This window comes from Panthera pardus, unplaced genomic scaffold (genome assembly GCF_024362965.1).
Source record: "Panthera pardus isolate Hobbes unplaced genomic scaffold, ASM2436296v1 HiC_scaffold_16, whole genome shotgun sequence".
Lineage (NCBI taxonomy): Eukaryota > Metazoa > Chordata > Mammalia > Carnivora > Felidae > Panthera > Panthera pardus.
The window spans coordinates 86,217,880-86,239,798 of NW_026526721.1; the positions used below are offsets into that span (position 1 = coordinate 86,217,880).

Here is a 21,919-nt window from a genome sequence, read left to right on the forward strand (position 1 = left end):
CCATAACAAGTACCACGGGCTGCATGGCTTAACCAACAAAAATTTATTTTCTCACAGTCCTGGAGGCCAAGATTCTGAGATCATGGAGTTGGCAGAGTTGGCTTCATCTGAAGCCTCTCTCCTTGGCTTCTAGATGGCTGTCTTCTCTCTATGTCTTCACATGGTCTTTCTTCTGTGTCCTGTTTTCCTCTTCTTAAAAGAATACCATTCATATTGGATTAGAGAACGCCCAAATACCTCATTTTAAAACCGTATCTCTAAATAGAGTCACATTCTGAGGTACTGGGAGATAGGCCTTCAACATATGAATTTGGAAGGGGGTGGGAGGGAACAGCTCAGCCCATAACGTTTATTAATCCCAGCTCATTAGAAACTGGTTTCTCGTTATCCACTGGTTGCTAGATTCAATGTCCCAGTCTTGCTTTCTGATCCTTGATTTCTGTGCGTTACTAGTCCCTTTTGGTTTAGGTCATCCCAACCCTGGTGTTTGATTGTTGACTGCAGAGATTCAGACTTAATTTGCTCATGGATAAGACCTCTTATATGTACTGTGACTATTCTCTGCCTATGTTGCTGTTATGGAAGTCTGTTTACTCTTTACACCTCTATTTTTCAGTTGTTTGCTCCTCATATATTCTCTGTGGCCTCCAAACTCAAATTCATTACGGTGTTTTCTGCATTAGCCAAAAACCAGAAGCAACCCTTATGTCCATCAAGAGTTGAATGGATAAATATTCATTCATATGAATGGTGGTATATTCAGATGATGGAATACTGCGCAGTGGTAAGAATGTCATACACTTACTCCATGGATGAATCTCACAAACATAATATTGCATCTTTTGCCATCCATCTCATAAGGACAATTAAGCCATGGAGCCCATGAGCTAAGCAATAACAGTTCATAGTTGACTAATTTTTATTGAATACCTACAATATAACAGGCATTGTGCAAGTGCTTTCATAGATAATCTTATTTAATTCTCACAAATTTGTGAAGTACTGTATCTGATTTTCAGAAAGTAAAATGAAGGTTTAGAGAAAATAATGTATAAAAGGCAGAGCTGGGATTAAAACTTCTGTCCTCTGACTTCAGTCCCAGTGTTGGTGCCCACATGCCGCATGGCCATCCCTCTTTCTCTTCCACAGACTGTGGAGGCTGCACGGGGTCAATTAACTGGTAATCCCTTCAACCATACCTGGCCACACACTCATTAGAGTTCACAGCTCCAAGGTCTCTTCATTCTTTCCCTAACTCTTATCCACAAGGTGAGAGAGACTATTCATTCCCTTTCAAGGGTCAGGGAGGCATTAGGGAGGAGCCAACCCACACATTACCAATGACTCCCAGAGGACTATCTAGGTAAGCAGAGGTGCCAGAGACTGATCCAGAATTTTAGAATAGGAATTCCCACAGCCTCAGCTTCTCTCTTAGAGCTGTTTCAGGGAAGTCAGGCAGATGGAATACCTTAGCTGAGACTTTCTTGGCTAGAATTGGCCTAGTTTCTTAATTTACTTTTCTTAAGTTATGTCAATAAAACTAGAGCATTTGGTGACTGGGGAACATACTGGTAAAAACACTTGCACCTTCCAGAAAATGAGGAAAGCCGCAAAGAAGGGTACTGGGTGCTTAGGCTCCAAGTCCACTACCCTTGTTCAAAAATTAGCAATAGAATTTACCTGAAGCATTAATAAAGGGGACAAATTCCACTTCACTACCTAATAGTCCTCCTCTAGAAAAAAAACAGATGCAGTACAATTCTTCCTTGTGACATCTGGATAAATTTCCTATCTCGAAGTCAATAATTTGGTAGCAATATATTAATATATGGTCTTTCCATCTATTTTAAAAAGGGTGTGAGGACTCAGTCTCTTTGCTCTGAGATAACTGTCAACATTTAAAGGTCTCCAATTTAGTAGGAGGATGAAATTCTTTCTTGTGACTTGTTTTTGACTTGGTATATGGATATATTACTTATTAGGGGCAAGAGGTTGGGGGATGCATCTAATCACTGATTAGTAAGTTTCACAGAAACTGTTTCATGGTCTTAACCACATATTTACCTGCAAGGATTCTTATTTATTGTATTTATTTTGGAAAATTTTCCAATCTTAGAAAATCTGGAAAAGACAGAAATGATAAAGAAACCATATTTTATTTTTGTAAAATGGTTCCTCCAAAGTTTCCTTCCCACCTACCTTCAACAGTCTAAGATCTTACATACTGCACTAACCTGGCTATTGCATATGCTTAGAAACCAGACCTCAAGACCTCTTCTCCTAATTCTTCTCAGAAAGAGGCCAGGTCTCAACTTCCTTATCCTCAAAGCACCCATGCTGGTGAAGAATAATTATCATACTTTCTCTTCAATGTTGGGACATCCATCCATTTGTGCAAGTAAGATTCAAGCAGTCTGGAGTACTTACATTTGGGGAGACATTTTTCAAAAAGAAAATAATAACAAGGTAATCTTTAGGACTTTGTGTTTTTCACTGGTTTCCTTTTTCTTATAAATAACCCCAGAAAAGTACCTTGTTTTGCAAATCATCTGAGATATTTAACAAGGGACTGAAAGTAACAAGAGTAACCTTTAATTAAGATTACATTTTTGGTTGTGTATTTCTCATATTATTAAAAGTCTCTAAAATATAAATATATTATAAAATATAACTTTAAATAACAAATTTTGGATTTATCATACAAAACAAGAAAACAATACTTTATTCTACATTTACTTCTTAATTACCAAATTTATATTATTTACATAATATATAAATATATATTAAATAAAATATGTAAATATATATTGTTTATATTTATCTCAATGTTGAGATAAAATAGGTGCTAAGTAATTTAGAGCCACATTAGTCAGAGTAAACGTGATAGTAAACTTAACCAATTCATCACTGGTTATAGGTGAATGAGAACCGAGTGCTGTCACCTTGACCTTTTGTCAAGAAAGCTTGCTAAGCACACAAGTAAATAAGCCCCAGGGACACAGTGACAATTAGGCTTAGGCAGGAGAATGTTTAACCTTCTCAACAGAACAAACAAATGGTAAATTGTGGACAAATGGATCTTATTAATTAAAAATAAGTCTTATCTGTCCTTCAGAGCAAATTTCAAACATATTTACTTGGCAACATATTATTAATATTAATGAATTTTTATTTAGATGCTTGAAACTTATTTAAATGTCTTTAAGACTTTTTATCTAATTCAGAATTCACTTCCTGTCAAAGTTGGCCATATTATGTGATTTCAGTATCTTAAATAACTTGAAAACAGCATCTAATACTTGTATTTATTAAGTAAACTTGAGTGTCTATTTTATACCTAATCGTACAAAATGGTTCAAAAGAAATGAGCATAGTCTCCACCCACACAAGGCAGTTTTTTGATGAGACACAATCAAAAACCATTTTACAAAATAGAGGATTATAACCAGGTCCCTGGGAGGAGCCTAATCTTAATGCACAACTCAGGAATTTGGAGTGCAAGGCAAGAAACAATTCTGTTTCTCTCTTGAGGAACAGAAATTGAAAAAAACAGTGAGGAAAACTTTGGAACCAGTTGGTGACTCTAGTCATTGAGGGCTGTTTTTTTAATAAAAGTAGAGACACAGGGTGACTCAACTTTCTCAGAAGTGCTCCTGGATGGTCAGGAACACACCCTGAGGCAGGAGAGAATGAAGTGCTTAGCCTTGCTGTCTGGTGTGGAGAGATTACATTTTAAGAATCCCATCAATTTTACACAGCAATGTTTTCTGCCTTCGGCCTAAATGTTCCAGATTTTCTGAGTGTGTTTTAAGAACTACAAGATAAAAGCTACTGATTGGGCACCCAATAAGATTTGTAAGTACTGTTAGGGGAGACTCCCTGAATCCTAACAAAAATAGTGATAGCAGTGGCCATAGCAAAGGGGCCTGTTAGGGTGGGAACAACCACAGCCAAAATAGAGCCCCCAAAGATGACAGCCGAGCAGACCTGGGGACGCCACACTGACTCTTGAAAAGACATGACCCAGGCTCAATGTAGGCATTAGGCACTGTGGACACAGTATATAGGGCACTAGATGCTTTTAAGGGCCCATAAAAATGTTTTAATCTCTCTTAAAATCAGAGCCCCCAAAATGACTGTTATAATAATGGATGTGTAATAATAAATCCAGCCTGGATTACGTTTGTCTTTATAACAACACAGTCATAAGATGCGACTTTTGACTTTTTTTTTTTTTTTTTTTTTTTTTTTTAATGGAGGAAGGGACCCATGAAGGCAAAAGTGCTAGGGCCGCATGGTAGTCAATATCCCTCTGCACCAATCACTCAGGCCAAGGAGCGTGAATGTGCATGTGGGGGGCTCAGAATCCTGGTGACTTTTGTGGGTGGAGGTTTAGAGTTAACAACCATAGAGATTGTTATCCATGACTTTCTTGAACCCACTCCCTGCACAGCCCCACCACCTGCAGAGTCTGGAAGGGTACAACAGAAAGTGACTGTTAAGCACATCACACACACCAGGGGCACAACCATTATATAGGAGAAATGAAAGACTTTCTAGAGTTCCTAGAATAGGTGATGGCTTGGAGCAGAGTGTACCTCTCATCTGGAAAAACAATGCTGTGGAAGAAAAACAGGATAGTAAGGAAGAACTATATGGAAGCCCTCACTGAACCAATAGTGAATACATTATGATTTGTGAATTCTATATATGAATCTCTGGTTAAGAATCTCTGTCCATGCATCCTAGTTGTTTACATCTGGATCTGTGCTTTCTTCTATATGATTAGAAACAAGGATTAGCCAGTAGACCCAGATTTAGTTCTATTTGTATGGCTTTTAAAATTTAAAATTATTCTGTTGGAGGAGGGGATGGGGATGAGTTAACTGTAACTGTGATAGAACCAGCCTGGTCTAAACCCTCCTCTAGTTTGAAGAAAGCTACAGGAACACACAAAATGGGAAAGGACACAATATGGTAGGCAGGGATCACCAGCATTCAGAGGATACCAGGAAGCATTGTTCTGACATTTTCCCATTTTGGAAAATGACACTTACCATGACATTTACCTTCCCAAGTAAAAAAAGGTTATCCTGTCTCTGCACGTGAGAGACAAGACAACCATCAGAAATTAGCTTTTTTGTGGGTACCTTCTTACAGGTGCGTTTAAGTCCAGGGTCCAGAAGTTATGAGATTTATAATTTTTCAGCATATGCAAAACTGAATATCATTTCATTTGAAACAACATTGTTAAACTAATATCAGTGGCAAGTATTTACTTGCCTACATGTATATATGAAGAAATATATTTAATACACTCAAACTTGTAAAGTTGATGGTAGTTTGCCTATTCTTAAAACATTCATCCTAAAAAACTACTTAATCTCCAATGTTGTAAATATGAAACTTTGGGACAATGCATGAAAATGTCAGGTTTGCTATTTTTATTTTTTATTAGTGCTTTTTCTTAATTTTTGGCAACAGCACGTATTAATTTTTATAATTATAGCAAAAGAAAGTCTATTTTTTAAATTCATATATTAGATAATTTGGGGTTAACAGTGATGTTTAGTATTATAGTCTTTTACTTTTCCCCTAACTTACTTTTTCTCCATTTCTACTTTTGAATATCTCTGTTGAAGGCACTCTGGATTATTGTTGATAGATTAAGAATAATAAAAATGATTTTTAAATTACAATCTGCATAGTAGCAGTAATAGAATTTGCAACTATAAAATTGCTTATGAATGGGACATGGAACTTTGGAATTGTATACTTGAAGTATTTTGTGCACCCAAAACCTCAGGACAATCCTAGTAAAGATGGCATTTAATAGCATCAAGTTAACATTTAATAAGAATTAAAGTGATGCTAAAGGTTATAAACCTGATAAGATCTACGGAATGAAAAGAAGTGTATATACATGAAATCTGTAGGTTAGTTTTCCATAATGATAAAACAAAAACATTTCATTCAAAATATACTCATGAGTGAAGTCATGGATGGCTGATTCTTACTGACCGTTGCACACTGAAGAAAACGTTTTTCAAAAATATTTCCTTAGACCCACACTCTGCGATTATACTGAGAAGTGGCTCCTTCTCGAAACTTAAGTGGTATAAACAACCTGCATTTATAGCAATCAGTGAGGGGGATGTGGGAGAGAAGGAAGCACACAGTCTGGGAGGTGGCTGTGCCTTCAGTCCTGGTTTAGCCACATACTGGCTTTGAGGCTTCAGCCAAATCACACCATCACACACACACACACACACACACACACACACACACACACCTCACTATCAATCTGGCAAAGACAGTTTGTGCCCCACAGAGCTTTCATGTGATGGTACAAATAAAAATAGGTAAAACACCTAGCAGAGTACCCAGCACATAGCAGCTTCTCCAAATAATTTAGTTCTCCTCCCTATGAGACCGGCCTGGAGCCAATACCTCCACATCCAAAGATGTCTGGTAGCTTTCACAGCCTGGTGTCCAGCCTGCGAAGATCCTGGGACTTCAGTACTTTGTACTCTGTTGTTTATGTACTATGTTAACACAGACAAGTGAGCCAAAATTAGATTTTCTTAATAAATATCAATGTCACTTGCTGTACTATCTGCATTTCATTCATGTATGCCTGATCTTATAATAGAAGTTAACAAAAAGATTGTTCTCAAGAATTATTATTTGTTAGAAAAGTGATTATTTTATATATATCACTGGTGAGGAAACAAAGTGATAAAAGAAAAAAAAGAATATTGAAAAATTTTCTACAGAAAATCACCAAGAAAAATAGAAATCTCTACATATGGTGATGTTTTCCAAACAATCAATACCATCTCAAGAAATTAAAAAAGGAAGTGAGGAAAGGTGATTTTGAAGTATTATTCGAAAGGAAATAGGCTGAAATAAATTGCCGGAAGGTGTCCCAATGTGCTAATCAACTTGTAACATTGCACTATTCTTTTCTGTTGTTGCTAAGAATTACACAGAAGCATACAGGCTTAATGTACTCTAAATCCACTTGTATGCTTAAGCATATATTTCATTTTTGCTCTCTCTGTATTGTTTCAGATAATAGATTAATATTGAGTCTTTGGTGTGGTTATATTTAGAAAATTGAGCTTGAAGTCTAGATAATTATGCATACATATTTCTTACAATGTTTTAAGCCACTGACTTCAAAAACGAAAAGACTTGTATGGGTGTATCACTGTCAGCCCTGCACAGCTGCTGATAAACAGAGTAGTATCGTTCCCTGAATTGCCAAATCCATTATCAGCCAAGTTCTGAATTCTAGAAGTGTTACCCACACAAGATAAATGGACATGTCAGAGATAACACAGCTTGATTTGAAGATACCAGGTGGAGGTGGCAATATGGTCTGGGGGAAATCTTGCTTTGCTATATGAGCATATTCATTTGATTTGCCAGTGGTTGTATATGCTCTGTCTGGAACCATGGAGATGTCATTGTGGCGGACCTTCCCGTTCTGTTCTCCGACGGTACCACACTTGTAGAACAGTGAGGCTCGTGGGGTAATAACTCAAAAGCCAAAAGGTGTAAAGAAAAAAAGTTGCTAGCAGGCACTAACATGGGTGTCATGACTCTTTTCAGGTAGTAGGTGTAACCTTGAAGAAAAAGTGGCACTGTCTTCAAAAAAGTGACCTGACCCTGGCTTTGGTGGGTTTTTCTGCAAGAAATAAAAAGCACCGCATGTGTTTATTATACATCCTTTCTAGCTGACCACTGCTTTGTTCTAGAGTTCAGCATGAAAGGACTAATTTTTGTTTTGTTTTGTTTTTTGTTTTAGTGAAATGGCATGTCCGTTGCTAATTCTAGCTATAATAGTTGCACATGTGAAAAATATCTGTATGTAGTTTATGATTGGTAGCATTTCAAATAAATGGTATATTGAAATATTGACCTGAAATTTTTTGAGATGCTTATCAATTGACATCTTCTTCTTAGCCCAAGAGCAGATTCTGAATTATTATTATTATTTTAAAAGTATACCTTGTTATTTTAAATATATTAGGAATTTAAATATAAGCATGCCACTTTGTTTATTGCTATATTATTAGAACTTCTTGGAGCATGGAAAGAATTCTTCACAAATGATTTTGCTCTTTTAAAAAAATAAGCTGCAAATATATTTGTTAAACTATATTTAGTCTACAAATGAGTGTAGCTTTTAAAGCGATATCACTTTATAGTATGTAATGTTTCATCCAAATAATGTTTATAGTTTGAAAAAATGTTAAATAGTTTAATAGTGCCATAATAAATATTTTCCCAGAATTCAGAATTGTATGCATCTCTGTTTTAGGAAGTTCACATTGCTTCATAAAGAAAAAACCTGGGATCATTATGCACCCCAATTTGTTATGCAGTAAATCATTGTTTTTCTTTATTTTTCCAGAAGTCAGTTATTCTAAGGATTGTGGCCATATAAACTTTCCAGAACACATATGAAAATTGCTACTGTTATATGTGCTAATAAAATCTCTAGTAGTTGATATTCCATCATGGAGATAACACATTATCATTCAGTAATGTTAGTTCTTAAGTCAAAACACACCAAAGAAACTTTCCGCCTTGTAAAGAGATTCACACATGTTAAAATCTATAGAGAAAGTTTTTCTTTGTTTTCATAAGTAAAAGCTGCCACTCATTACATTTTAGAGAAGCAATGCCTGAGAAAATAGACAGTTTTGCTTCCTAGAGTAAATCTACCTTCTAAATACTTAAAAGCCCTCTTGCAAACCCAAGATAATAATGCATTTCCATCCTTTTTTGCTGCATGGAAACTATCAAGATTTATCAACCTCTGGAGTTATTATTGACCCTAGCTCTTAATTACCTTTCAGATAACAAACCCCCATATGTTCATTTTTGTATCTTTGCCTATGATATCTCTATATGCTACATTTGTATTTTAAGTAGATTTACAGCACAGATATTCATATGTGCTCTTAGTATAAAATTATTTTCTCTAGGGAAGCTTTGCCCAGAGACCTGAGAAAATGGACGTTTTGTTTTTAAAATGGTTAGAGATTATTTAATTTTTACATAGTATAAGATGTTTCTAATTGGGTTGGGAAGGTGATATTTTGTTTTGTTTTTTCCATTATGCCATATCTACTCACAAAAACTTAATAGTCTGGTAAACTAAAATGACAGAAAGCCAATATACCCCTTTACAGTCCCAAATTCTGCTTGTGGGAAGCAAAAAATGTGGGGATATATATATATATATATACACACACACACACATATATCAGTGCCTCAGTTATCAACCATCCTTTATTTACACCTAGATTTATAGGATTCTCCAATTAAAAGACATTTCTAAACTTGCATTAAAATTCTTCAATCTCAAAAACATTGAGAATTGCAGACTTTTTTCACCAAGGTCATACTATCTCCACAAAATAAACAAGCTGGGTGAATTTCTGTGATGTTAAGCCACTGAAGAATTTTTAGAAGTTTTATGACACTTTTACTCTTTTTATGCCCAATCCAATAAAAAATGACAGACTCCAGGGACCACCCAGCAAAACCCCTCTGTGGGAGTCAGACACTGATCCTAATCCTGATCTCAGATGCAGACTCTGTCATTCAAAACATTTAAGAATGTTATAGGAACAATTTGTAAATTAACATAATAGACAATCCATAGTGTTTTTAAATCAATACTATAAAAATTATGTTCATGTCATGCAAATTGCTTTAAAAAATATTATACATATAAAATACTATGTTAAAATTAAATATGTCAGCTGTAAAGGTGAAAAAGTAGGTAACTAAAAGTTCACAAATAATCTTTTTTCAGATTTTGTGTGTTTTCTCCTCAGCCAAAAGCCTCAAGATTCACTTGCAGCAGCCTACCTCTTCATTTATGTTGGATTGCTCTTTAAACATTAGAATATCTTGTAATAATAAGTTAAAGATTTCTCCTGACACAAGTCATTGTTGATTTCACTGTTATAGGGAAAAGGCTCTAGGGCGGCAGATAAGGCTGTTGCCATGGTGATGAAGGAGATACCGAGGGAGGAGTCTGCTGAAGAAAAGCCCCTCCTTACTATGACATCACAGGTGGGCAGACCCATAGGGTTCCTGTAGGAAGCTGACATATGTTAATCTATCAGACATTGTGATTTCTAACTAGCAAAAAGAAAAAAAAAAAAAACATTAACTTGAACCAATTTTTAAAAAACACAGTTTCAATGAAATAATTATACAATATAAAATGAAAACCAAAATTGCTAAAAAAGGAAAATTCCATCATTTAGTCATTTGTGGATATTAATGTTCATTACTCAACTTTAGTTTTAAAAAAATGTATATGCAAGTAAACCATGTTGCTTCTTTATAAAGGAATCTTGTTAACAACTTTGGGAAAGAAATAACAATTAAGCTAATGGTACATTTGAACAACAACCAAAAAAAAAAAAAAATCAAATTCCTGTGAATAAATACAAGTTCTATTGTATACATATGTCAGTTTACCAGTAGAATATCTAAATTTTCTTAAATGTTAAATATATTTATGTTGTGACTATGCATACTACATATATGTCTATACATATTTATGTGGATACCTAATTTACAGGAATGAGCCAGAAGTCCCTGAGTCCCCATGCAGAAAATGGCATTTGTGACCTTTCTTATACTTAGTGACCTTGAAAACAAAAATATCATCTCTATTATACACACATGAGAGCCATTTTCAGCATTTATTATTACAAGTATAGAAAAAAGTTTGCATTTGTATGCAAAGACACGCTGAGACTGTGAATCCTGTATGTCCTCAGGGACTTTTGAAACACCCTGTAAAATCCACATAAATATGTATAGTATACTCATCACCACTCTGTGGAACTATCAGTTTTAAATTTTTAAATGAAAAATATTTTTACTTGCATTTATCTTATAATTTAGATTAGATTGTTAAACATTTCTTTTTTTCTGTAATGCAATAGTAAATGCAGTGATTCAGTTCCAATTATATGAACATGTCTAGAATTAGAAACATGTCCATTTACAGTCCTCATGAAAGGCATTTATATCAAAAGCTAAATTATGGCAACTTATTTTTAGAATATCATCAGATCACATCCCCAGCTGCTGCCAACATGTGTGGTTTTATTTTATTCTAAACACTGTGTTGTAAGTAATGGAAATCATAACAACATACAACAATCAATTTTGAATAATAAAAAAAATTATTAAAGATTCCTAGGACTTTGGGTTAAATTTTATATTGTGAGATTTTTACCCATAAAGAAGAGATGCTTCTTCCCAGTCACACATAGTGGTAGTTACAAAGAAATATGCTTTATATTTACCAACGTCTCCATTCTTTACTTAATTTACATAGTAAAACATGTACAGTTTTACATTGATCTCCTACCCTTTGTAGGATCCATGTCCAAAATACGCAGCTCAGAGTTCCTCAGGTAAATGCTAAAGGAGGTGAGAACTAGTTGGGAGTTCTTGGCTAACGACAGAGCCATATTCATCAGTAGAAGACCTATCCAGATTTGCCATTGGCATAGTTGTACTACAATATCATTTCAGATTATCACAAGTTAGGACAGGCCCCAGGACCTAAGATTCTTTCCCCCAAACCATGCAATGCTATGTGCTTTCCAGTAATCCCTTTCAAAGGTCCAAAATTACCATTATAACCTACACTTGAATTTAAAATTTAACACAAAATACATTTTTTATTTTTTTAATTTAGAAAAGAAATTGTGATTACCATTTTTTCATATTCAGAACATTTGTGTGTAGCAAGTTCCTTCTTTAATCCCTGTCTAATGTTTCATTAACTGTTTTTGAGGTTCTAGTTACAATTTTACTGCATGAAGATTATGTAATGCTTTCTTTGGTGCATCATATTCTTGTTGCATACTGGCTAGTTTATGAATCAGCAAACAGTTCTGATTCATAAAACGTAATGCATCTGTTGTGATGATAATTTTATGGAATTAATTTAGTGACAGCTATGATACAATTATTTCTCAGTCAAATACAGCTTTATTAGTTGACATACTTTTTCCACTATACACAAGTGGCTTCTTCCCTGCTATGCACCAGTGGCGTGCACAAGCCAAAAAGCAGCAGAATGATCTGAAAAAGTGAGTACTTCTCATAGCAACCATAGCATCCAATCCGTGTACCATACCACATTCTTACTTGTTATCCTGTGTGAATGTATTAGTGTCTTGAAATATGTCTGTCCAAGCATCTCCTGTATAGCCCCTTCTGACATAGTGTTACATACTACTGACTACATTGACTCATCTTCATCACTGGTATGTCAATGCCAGCTGCCCATTCATAGATTCCAGATGTGTCTGAAACTAATTGCTGCTCTCTCGATAATGTCCTTAGAATAACCATAATTGATAAAGTACAAAATAAGTTCTTGAAACACTGAGTCCTAACTTGTTTACTAACTGTTCAGTTAACAGGTTGTAAGTGTAGAATAGTTTTTATTGCAGCATTTTTTGTATTTTGTGATTATTACAATCACTTTTAGAGAGATTTAACCAAACATAATCCAGTGAAGTCATTTATAGTACACTGAACAAATTGAACTAAAACGTGAGAGTTGGCCAGATGACCCGAATTCAGAAATTGCTAGGCCCTCTGAGAATTCCTCTTTTTGTTTACTTTCATTATTAATTCTGTATTAGCAAACAATATGTTAAGCACTTCATAGAAGCTCAGTTTCATGCTGTCCTAGACTAACACTTGAAGTCAAGCAGTATGTAAACAAGTGTGCATTGATGAAAGGTTTGAAGGAAAAACAGTACGTCCTCAAGTCTTTGAGGGAAAGAGTTTCTCTAGACCTGTGCTGTCCAATACAGTAGCCACTAGCCATGTGTGGCTATTGAGTGTTTTGTGACTACCCATAATTGAGATGTGCTAAAAGTATAAAATACGCACCAGATTTTGAAGATTTTATTCAAAGAAAAGTAATATAAACTGTCACATTAATAATGTTTATGTTGATTACACGTTGAAATGATCATTTTTTGGATACATTGGGCTAAAGAAAATATATTATTAAATTTATTTCCTGTTTATTTTCAATGTTTTAAAAGTGGCTACCAGAAAATTTTTAATTAGCAAGTTCTCATTATTTCTATTGCACAGCACTCCTCTAGACTGTAATAGTATAAATTAATCCAATTTGAGGAAGAAGGAACAACTATGTGCCAAAAGATTGCTTATATCATAGAAAAAATTATTATTCTTTATGAAAATGAAATTGTTAGCAAATATTTTTTCTCATAAGGAACCATCAGAAATTTCCATTTTAACCACATCCCATAGCACTTTTTTAAGCAAGATATCTATAGAGTATAATATCTGAAAAGTGTGTGTTTCAGATCTCTTCTTGCTAAGGGAATTTTTTCTTCTTTTTTTTTTTTTTTTTTTTTTCAAACTCAACCCTTGTTTTTCTATCTGTCCCCACTCCTGATACCTAGATACTGATATTATTTTTGTGCCTTATAAACATAAAAAGAATAATGTCCTTGATTGGAAAAAATGTTCTCAAGGCTGCTAAATATAGCATTGTTTGGGTTTCTATTACCAACTTGAAATAATTGCTTTATGTTCTCCTGCCTGCCTCAATGTTAGGACTACCCAAGCTGTAAACAGTAATATCTATTTATTTCCCCATGAACAGATCCACATTTTTTAAGTCTAACTATCCTGTCAGGAAAATATAGTCAGTTGGTTGACATTTAGACCAAGTCAAAGAGTTGCAAGTTATTACATGGTTATCCTTTACTGCGGTGGGGGGAGGAGGCAGAGCAGAACTATTAGTACGATTACTAGCTCACAAGAAATTACTTTGGTCGGGTGTCAGAGTTACCATGACAAAACTCTCAAAGTCTAAATATTTAAAGGATGCATCCTAATGATTTAATTAGTTGTCTTGGGGTTTCAGTGGATTGAGTCAGTTAACTTAGTTTTGACATGGTCACTATTTTGATGGGCACCACACAAATTTCTAAACTTGCATAGGACTAATAAAGCCATAAACAAGTAGTTCAATTGTGAAATTATGAAAGAAAACCTATTTTAAAATGACACATACTTTGCATCAACAATGTCACAAATAATAAATGAATTTTCAAAATGCACGGATATACTTATTAAAATCATATTTATGCTTTTATATAAAACAAAACAATCTTAAATTTTTCAATTTATTTAGATGAGGTAAGATACATGGTATATTATTACAAACTTTTTAAATTAACAGTTCAAATATGAGATACTTGTAAACTATTTTTTAACTTATTAACTTTAACTTTTGAACTTTTAAAATTATTAAGTACTAAAGTGTTTAAAAATAAAAAGAATATTTTACTTTAAACTAAAACAACAGTTTGAGATCAACAATCTGAAGTGTAAAAATTATGGAATAATGGATTATTATCCTTTACAGACATTGTAAAATGTATTTTGGTCTGGTGTTAAATCTTGGTGATATAAGTTATTACAAACCTTTATTTAGCTCTGTACTTTTTAATGAAATACCTAAGCAATATATTGTTCAAAGATAAATAAACATATTTAAGTCACAAAACAAACAATATAAACATACACTGGAGCTTAAGTAACAGGCAGTATTTAAAAGCAAAATACTCTACTTTCATCTTGGTTAAATATTCCCTGTAGCTTAGATTACATAATAATTTAATTGTTAACACTGAAATTAGAGAAATCAAGTTGAACTAAGGCAAATGCACTTTTAGATAAAGCTTTCCAAGAGGCAATAATTTATTAAAGCTGATATTTTTGTCTGCATTCCGTGCAATACTAAACACTGGATGTAAAATAAGAACCAATTTGATCCTGTGGTGGTTAATAGTTGCCACATCAACTGACCAGTCTAAGTCATAAGTTAATTGAAGGCATTTGGCAGAATATTTCATTCACAACCTATGATTACAAGGAAAGTATAAATGTTCAATAGTCTTTGTGAATTCTGGGTGGCAAGGAAACCCCTACATGTAAATGCGCAGCTTTCTTACTTCTGCTCTTTCTTTTTGTTTCTATGTCCATTGACCATGTAAGGTTCTCCCTCAAAATCTTCAAATTTGAATCTCTGAATTAAAATCCCTGAGGGAGGGGCGCCTGGGTGGCTCAGTCGGTTTAAGCGCCCGACTCTTGATTTCGACTCAGATCGTGATCTCACAGTTGTGAGATCAAGTCCTGCTTCCAGCTCCATGGGTGGAGCCTGCTTAAGATTCTCTCTCTCCCTCTACCCCTCCCCTGCTTTCTCTCTCTCACTCTCTCAAAAAATAAATAAAATAATAAAACAGAATATAAAATATAAAATAAAATAAATAAATAAATTCCTGAGTGAGGTAGTAATGTTTTCTTGAAGTATCACTGGCCTCCCATTTGCACTGGGCCATGTCCTTCTTCCAAGAATGGCATGGGGCAGGCCTATGCCCTTATTTTTCTCATTAGGCTTTCAAGCTTTGCATTCTTGACTGTTTGGTAAAAGCCTTGCATTTAGAAATGAACCTTTAGATAACTTTAAGTTTCCAAACATTTAAATGATGTAACCCTGGGAGAAAATGAACTTAGATTCATGGTTTAAAGCCTGCCAGGAACTTGGTAAACATTTCTGAGGACCACTGGCCTGTCTGTGAGTTGATCAAACCCAGTATGAAATTGGGGATGCCCATGTAATCATTCTTTTGTACAATTCACCATTCAGTTAGACTGTAAATCAGTCAATGTTTATTAAACTGCTGCTATGAGATACAAAAGTTACTTGGATAAGGTCTCTAGCTCCAAAGAGGTCATAGTCTAGTAGGGGAAAAAACAGGTGAAACTAAAGTTATAAGACTGGGTAAAACATGGCAAGCAGGAGATGCTCTAAGAAGACACTCACTGCCTAGTGCTGAAGAAGGTTCCCAGACAATGTGCCAGTAATGGGATCCTGAAAGAGAAGTAAGAATCTCTGACCATTAGAAAGGCTTTGAAGTGTTTTAAATATTGAGAAGAGGAACAAAGGAGAATAAGAAATGAAAATTTTAAATGTAAACAAAGTAAGAAGACAAAGACCCTAAAAACTAATGTAGTGGGTCATTTTGACTCAGATCTGATCATCTGATTAATCCAAATTGAAATTACTCTAACTCAATTATTTTTAAAAATGGAAACCTTTTGACTCACCTTTTATTATTTTTTAACATCAATATATTCTGTACTCAAATGATGAAATGAGGTAAGTTCATAAAGTGTTTTCCAACTGAAGGAAGTAACTCTAAGAGAAAGTCAATAAGTCATATCCTACCAACGAATAAGGAGAGAATAGATTGGTCTACAATTTGGAAGCAAAGTTTAGAGGAACTCTTTGGGAGATTCAGTTCATTTTGCAAGTTCCCTTTAGGACCTAAAAGATTTATTCTCAGGTCACCATAGGAAAACCATAAATTTGTTTGAAAATGAGGAGGGGGCATATGAGAAGCTATTCTTATTTATACAAATACAAATAAAATAGGCCTTAGTATGGCTAAAATAATGATTCCCAAATTCATCCAACTGAAGACACAGTTCAAAATTGGACAGTTTGAGGTAGATATTTTTACATCCTCAGTTTCTGCAAAGTCACTGTCCCATTTGGTAGGCATTTATTGATCCCCTCGTACATGAAAACATTCTATTACAAGTAGTGAAGGATATAAGTATGAGTAAGACATAGCCTCTGACCTCAGAACTTGTAAAAGATTTCGTGATATTTCTTGTTTCATCTTCCCTATCTCCATCAAAACCAAAAAACTTTCAATTCCTAAATTACCTTCCCATGATATCTGAAATCTGGCCCTTTATCCTCTTCACCCCAGAGACCTGCCACCATCCCCTACTCCACCCCCAGAATTTCCCAACAGTTAAACTGTGCCCCATTTTGAAAAACACAGACTCAGAAAGTAGTTTGTTATTTCCTCTTTGATTTGTATCTATGCAAGAAAGCCACAGGAACAGCTCAGTTATGGAAATTAGACAGATGTAACAACTCCATCAGTCTGGGTTTGATGTGTGCTCAGAAACAAGACAGTAGGTGTGGAAGAAACACAGACCTTATGAGGCAGAGGAGAAGCCATACCTCAGTCCTGGACGCCATAGGGTCTCTCTGAACAGCCCCCTCTTTGGTATTTCTTTCTTCTTATGTTGAGAAAAGTCTGAGAATGCTAGAAGTACTTTCTCCAGAAAATAAGTCTGAAGTTTCATGAAGAGAGAGGCTCCAAAAAAATATTTGATAGATAGACTTACCTAAAAGGATAAGGCCTCTCAACTGCCTTTTCCTTTGTTTTTCCATTTAGACATTTTTATGTGGACAAAAGTATTTCTAGAAATATTTTTATCAAATTAAGACTATAATTTTTAATGTTTACATCTAAAAGTACCTACAGAAATCTAACACCCTGGTCTTCTAAAACCATAGTTAATCCAGGCCCATTTCACACATTTACTCACAGAGCTGTGATATAAGAATTATTATTAGTCCCTGTTTACAAAGGAATTTATATCCAAAATGAAGAAAAAAATAAAGAAAATAAGACTTCATCTTTATTTTATGTGTCTCTGAAAATGCAGACTTGCAAATCAGTATTTAAAAATCTAGAGGTTTTTAGGCACATCTTTTTCTTAAGTAGAAAACTGGATGGTTATGTCAATTTTGAGATAGGCCAATATAAAAACTCCTGAAAAAGGAAAACAGTTAATTTAGGAATTAACCACTTGCATGTCATGATTATATTTCTTCCCTTAACCATGGAAGCAGAACTTAAGGAAGTCTGGATTCTAAGAGGTGCAGAATAACTGAAAGTTAATAATTGGCTGCCACTGCTAATTAGAGACCAACTAAAAATCAAACTGAAGGATTTCTAAAATTAGAGAACAAGCCAATGGGAAAATACAATTGAATTGACAGAAATCTATTTTACATATAGATTTTCAGAAACATATCCACTGGATACCTATATAGTTAATATAGCAATATTTTCTACTCTCCCAAAATAATGTTTGTTATGCTCTACAAAAGCATCCCAAGGAAATGTAAGAAGGATATGTGCCCATAGATGTCTTGAGTTTTTTTAGAGAGAGAGAAAAGAAGAACTTTTATCCACACACATACAGATCTCTGTGTGTTTATCACATAATACTGATGGCCCATCCTAAACAGAATGTGTCACCTCAAAGTCTGGGGCCAGTAAGTATATCAGGTCTCAGTAGTGTTTTGTCCAAGTGAAGAGTGGGATTGGTCCTTAGGAACTGTGATTCATTAGGTGTCATTTTCCACATATTGAAATTAGAATTCTAAAACAGTACTAGGAGAAAAAAAAGGCTTGAGCTTTAAAAACTGAAATTGGCTGCATCCAACATATGTTGACAGTGCTAAAAGGCTCATTCCCCATCCCTTAATATCTTTTTTCTTTCTTGCCCTTACCCCTTTATTTATTTATTTATTTATTTATTTATAAGCTTGCTATTCTCATTTTGTTGCAAGGCTACACTTAATTCATCTGATTCTGCAGTGTAACAAAGCCCTTTGATACCTGTGTTCATCTGTTCTCAGCTGGTGAATGAACAGCAAGAAAGCAGACCCCTCTTGAGTCCCTCCATCGATGACTTTCTTTGTGAAACCAAATCGGAGGCAATAGCAAGGCCAGTAACGTCCAACACAGCCGGTAATTCTTTCACTTTTAACTGGATCCTCAAGTAGAGCTAATTTTCACTATAGTGAAATGCATATTTTATTTCTATAATGCATTTTAAGTAGAATAATGTTTGCAACCAATGAAAGCTTAGAATATATACTATTCAACATAAAATGGTAAATCACTCTGTAATATAAAAGAAACTGCAATGTATATTACCCAACCAATTTTGCTGAATATTAGCAAATGAATCTCTTCTGTGCAGATTTACATCTTTGCATCTCAAGTCACATTACAAGGAATCTTTAAAACAAAAGCATCTATTTCAGAGTAAGGTTTTAAAGTTATGGCTGGAAATATTTTGTATGACAAAAGTCCAAAAATGTAGGCAGCCCCTTCAAGCGGATTGAAATGACAAAATTAAAAGTCCTAGAGACTTGAAATGTTGAAGAGCCGATTTCATTTTTCTGTCATGTAAATGTGTTACTTGTTTCCTCTTACAATGATTTCTTTGCATATTCTTCTGGAATTAAAACATACCCAAACAGTGAACTATCATCTGTGTAGGCACATACATATAGGCACTAATAAGTATTCATCCAATGAGTGGATGCAGGATCCCACTGGTATGAATCACATCTTCTCTAGTACCCTCTGCATTTGCCAATTCTCACTGATGCTAAAACTAAGTCACTTAGGGCCCACCCCGAGGGAGCTACATAAGATGTGACGCAAAAGCTACTTTTCACCTTCTGTATCAGAGACAGCCTTTCTGCATTGATTTTATTCAGTCACCACTCACATTCAAAGGCATCTTGTTCAAATAAGGATGAAAAAATGATGTTCAGAATCAAAGAACAAAGGCTATGTTAGATTGCAGGAAAGAATTTAATGGAGAAAGGAGAGAACAGTTATGTGCTGCCTTGTTAAGTGCATCCATTTCCCCATCATGTCCTCAGCTTGCTGTTTCCTGGTATATTTTCATTACACTTTTAAGTAAGTGAAGAAAATCACGAGTGAATGAAATTGTGGGGTTTTTAAATGCTAAAAATTACAACGGCCAAAGTTAACACAAGATAGAAGTTTTATGCAGGAGTATAGTCTACAGTGTCTGGAGTCACAGTTCACAATGTCAAAACCCAGCTGTGCCACTTAGCAGCTCTTGTCCTTGGGAAAGTTGCTTAACTAAATCTGTTTCCTCATCTATAATGGTAACATCTCATAGGTTACTTGGGAAGATTAAATGAAGCAATCTACGTAAGAGCTTAATACCATGTAAGCTCTAACAGATGTTACCATTACTGTTAGGTATCAGGTTAGGAAAACAGTATACCCGATGCTTCTCTGTTCAAATGCATTAACTTTCTTTATATCACACCAAAGCAATCATTTTCTAAATTCAACTATCACTTTGAGTAATCAAGCAAATAAAATTATACTTGGCACATTTAAGCAAGAAATTAGTAAGTTCAGATTTTACCTGATCAAATTTATCCTTCTTATCTATGAAACTAGAGCTCATTCCTCCAAAACTGGAGAGGAGCTTTGTGCCTCTCATTTCAGGAAAATCCATGAGAATTGGATGCACTGAGAAGTTCCCATTGTTCTAAAAAAAAAAAAAATCTGCAAAGGATAGAGTTCTCAGATCTTGATTCCAGTACCTTATGCACTTTCCAACTCCCACTAATGCTAAAATTAAGTCACTTAGGAAGGGCCCACCAGAGACAGCAACATAATACTTGATTCAAAAGGCACTTTCACTTTGATTTTTCCAACCTATGAAAGAGATATATGAAATATTGGAGAAAAAATTCAAAAGAAGATGTAATTTCTTACAATTGCAATACTACAATATTGCCTTCTGTATACGTTTTCTAGACTTTCATGACAAGATACCACAAATTGAGTGGATTGAACAACAGAAATTTATTGTTTTGTAATTCTGGCAACTAGAAGATCAAAATTAAGGTATCAGCAGGGCCACCCTCTGTCTAAATGTGCTCAGGAAGAAACTGTCCTGGGAAGGACAGAAAGGAAGAAACTTTCCTTTGCTGGTAGTTCATTGGCTTGTGGCAGCATAACTGTAATCTTCACATGACATTGTTCCTGTGTGCATGTCTTCCTGTGTTTGTCTGTCTCTGTATCCAAATTTCCCTTTTTCATAAGAACACCAGCCATATTGGATTCAGCACCTCTTCTACTACAATATGACTCATCTTAACTAATTATATTTCCAACAACCCTATTTCCAAATAAAGTCACATTCCAAGGCACTAGGGGTTAAGACTTCAACATATGAGTTTTTTTACGGGGACACAGTTCAATCCACGGCACCCTCCAAAGTAGGAGTTCAAGAATAATGGTATTTTGAGATTGTGAGGTTTTCTTCTCTTGTCCTCATCACTCAGTGCATCTGGGTCACACAGATTTTTATCCTGAAGGAATACTCTTATTTGATAGTGTGTTTTTTTAATCTTAAAAGTATATCTCAAGGAGGAAACTCCGTATTTTTTAATGCCTAAGAAATACACTTTTTTCTTAAATGTTATAGAACCTACTATTGATATCTCAATATGGAACATTATTATACATCTCTAAACAGGAAAAATTTTAGCATACAAACACTTTGGAAAGAATTCCAATCTGGTCCAATAATTTTATAGCTAAGGTTTCTGGGGAAAAGATATAGTTACTATTTTCTATCTAAATTTTTAATAAAAAAATAATTTGAAATAGAATATTGTTATTTTATAGAATACTATGAAAGTACATTGACAAATCAGGACAGTCTTTGAACATTGTCTGTTACACCCCAAGTATTATGTATATCTTTATGCTTAAGGAATGGATATTAAACAATCTTGGAGTAAAATATGGAAGAAAACCTGCTTCTAGTTTGTACCAAGTCAGTCAAGAAGACTAAGAGAGTCACTTACACTTGGCATTTTCTTCCAATAAAAAATAAAGTGTGCCACCACCTTGACATTTACTTAAATATTTAAGAACATAGTTCTTATATAAATTAGCATAAAATAAACAATATAGGAAATATTTATCTCTTCCAAATGTCACTCAAATGATAGGATTTTTTCCTCTACTGATCTTAAAAGAACATGTCAGTCTTCTGTCTCATAGAAGTTCTAAGTTATAATCTTTTTCTAAAGTATTGAATTATCTTTTTTACTTTCTGCTTGTTTCTACTTCTTCTGCTT

General features: G+C 34.5%; 1 protein-coding gene across 12 annotated transcripts in view; it reads left to right on the forward strand.

Annotated features, from left to right (window-relative positions):
• Positions 1-21,919, forward strand: part of PEX5L (peroxisomal biogenesis factor 5 like) — a 228,092-nt gene that overhangs the window by 117,531 nt on the left and 88,642 nt on the right. For 5 of the 12 annotated variants that reach the window (XM_019463245.2, XM_019463247.2, XM_019463244.2 and 2 more), the window contains 2 exons: positions 9,994-10,098; positions 18,626-18,737. In XM_019463245.2, the coding sequence (XP_019318790.1) occupies positions 9,994-10,098; positions 18,626-18,737 (217 nt within the window). Of the gene's footprint in view, positions 1-7,617; positions 7,684-9,993; positions 10,099-18,625; positions 18,738-21,919 lie in introns of all 12 variants that reach the window. The other 7 variants (XM_053903615.1, XM_053903616.1, XM_053903614.1 and 4 more) reach the window with 3 other exon arrangements.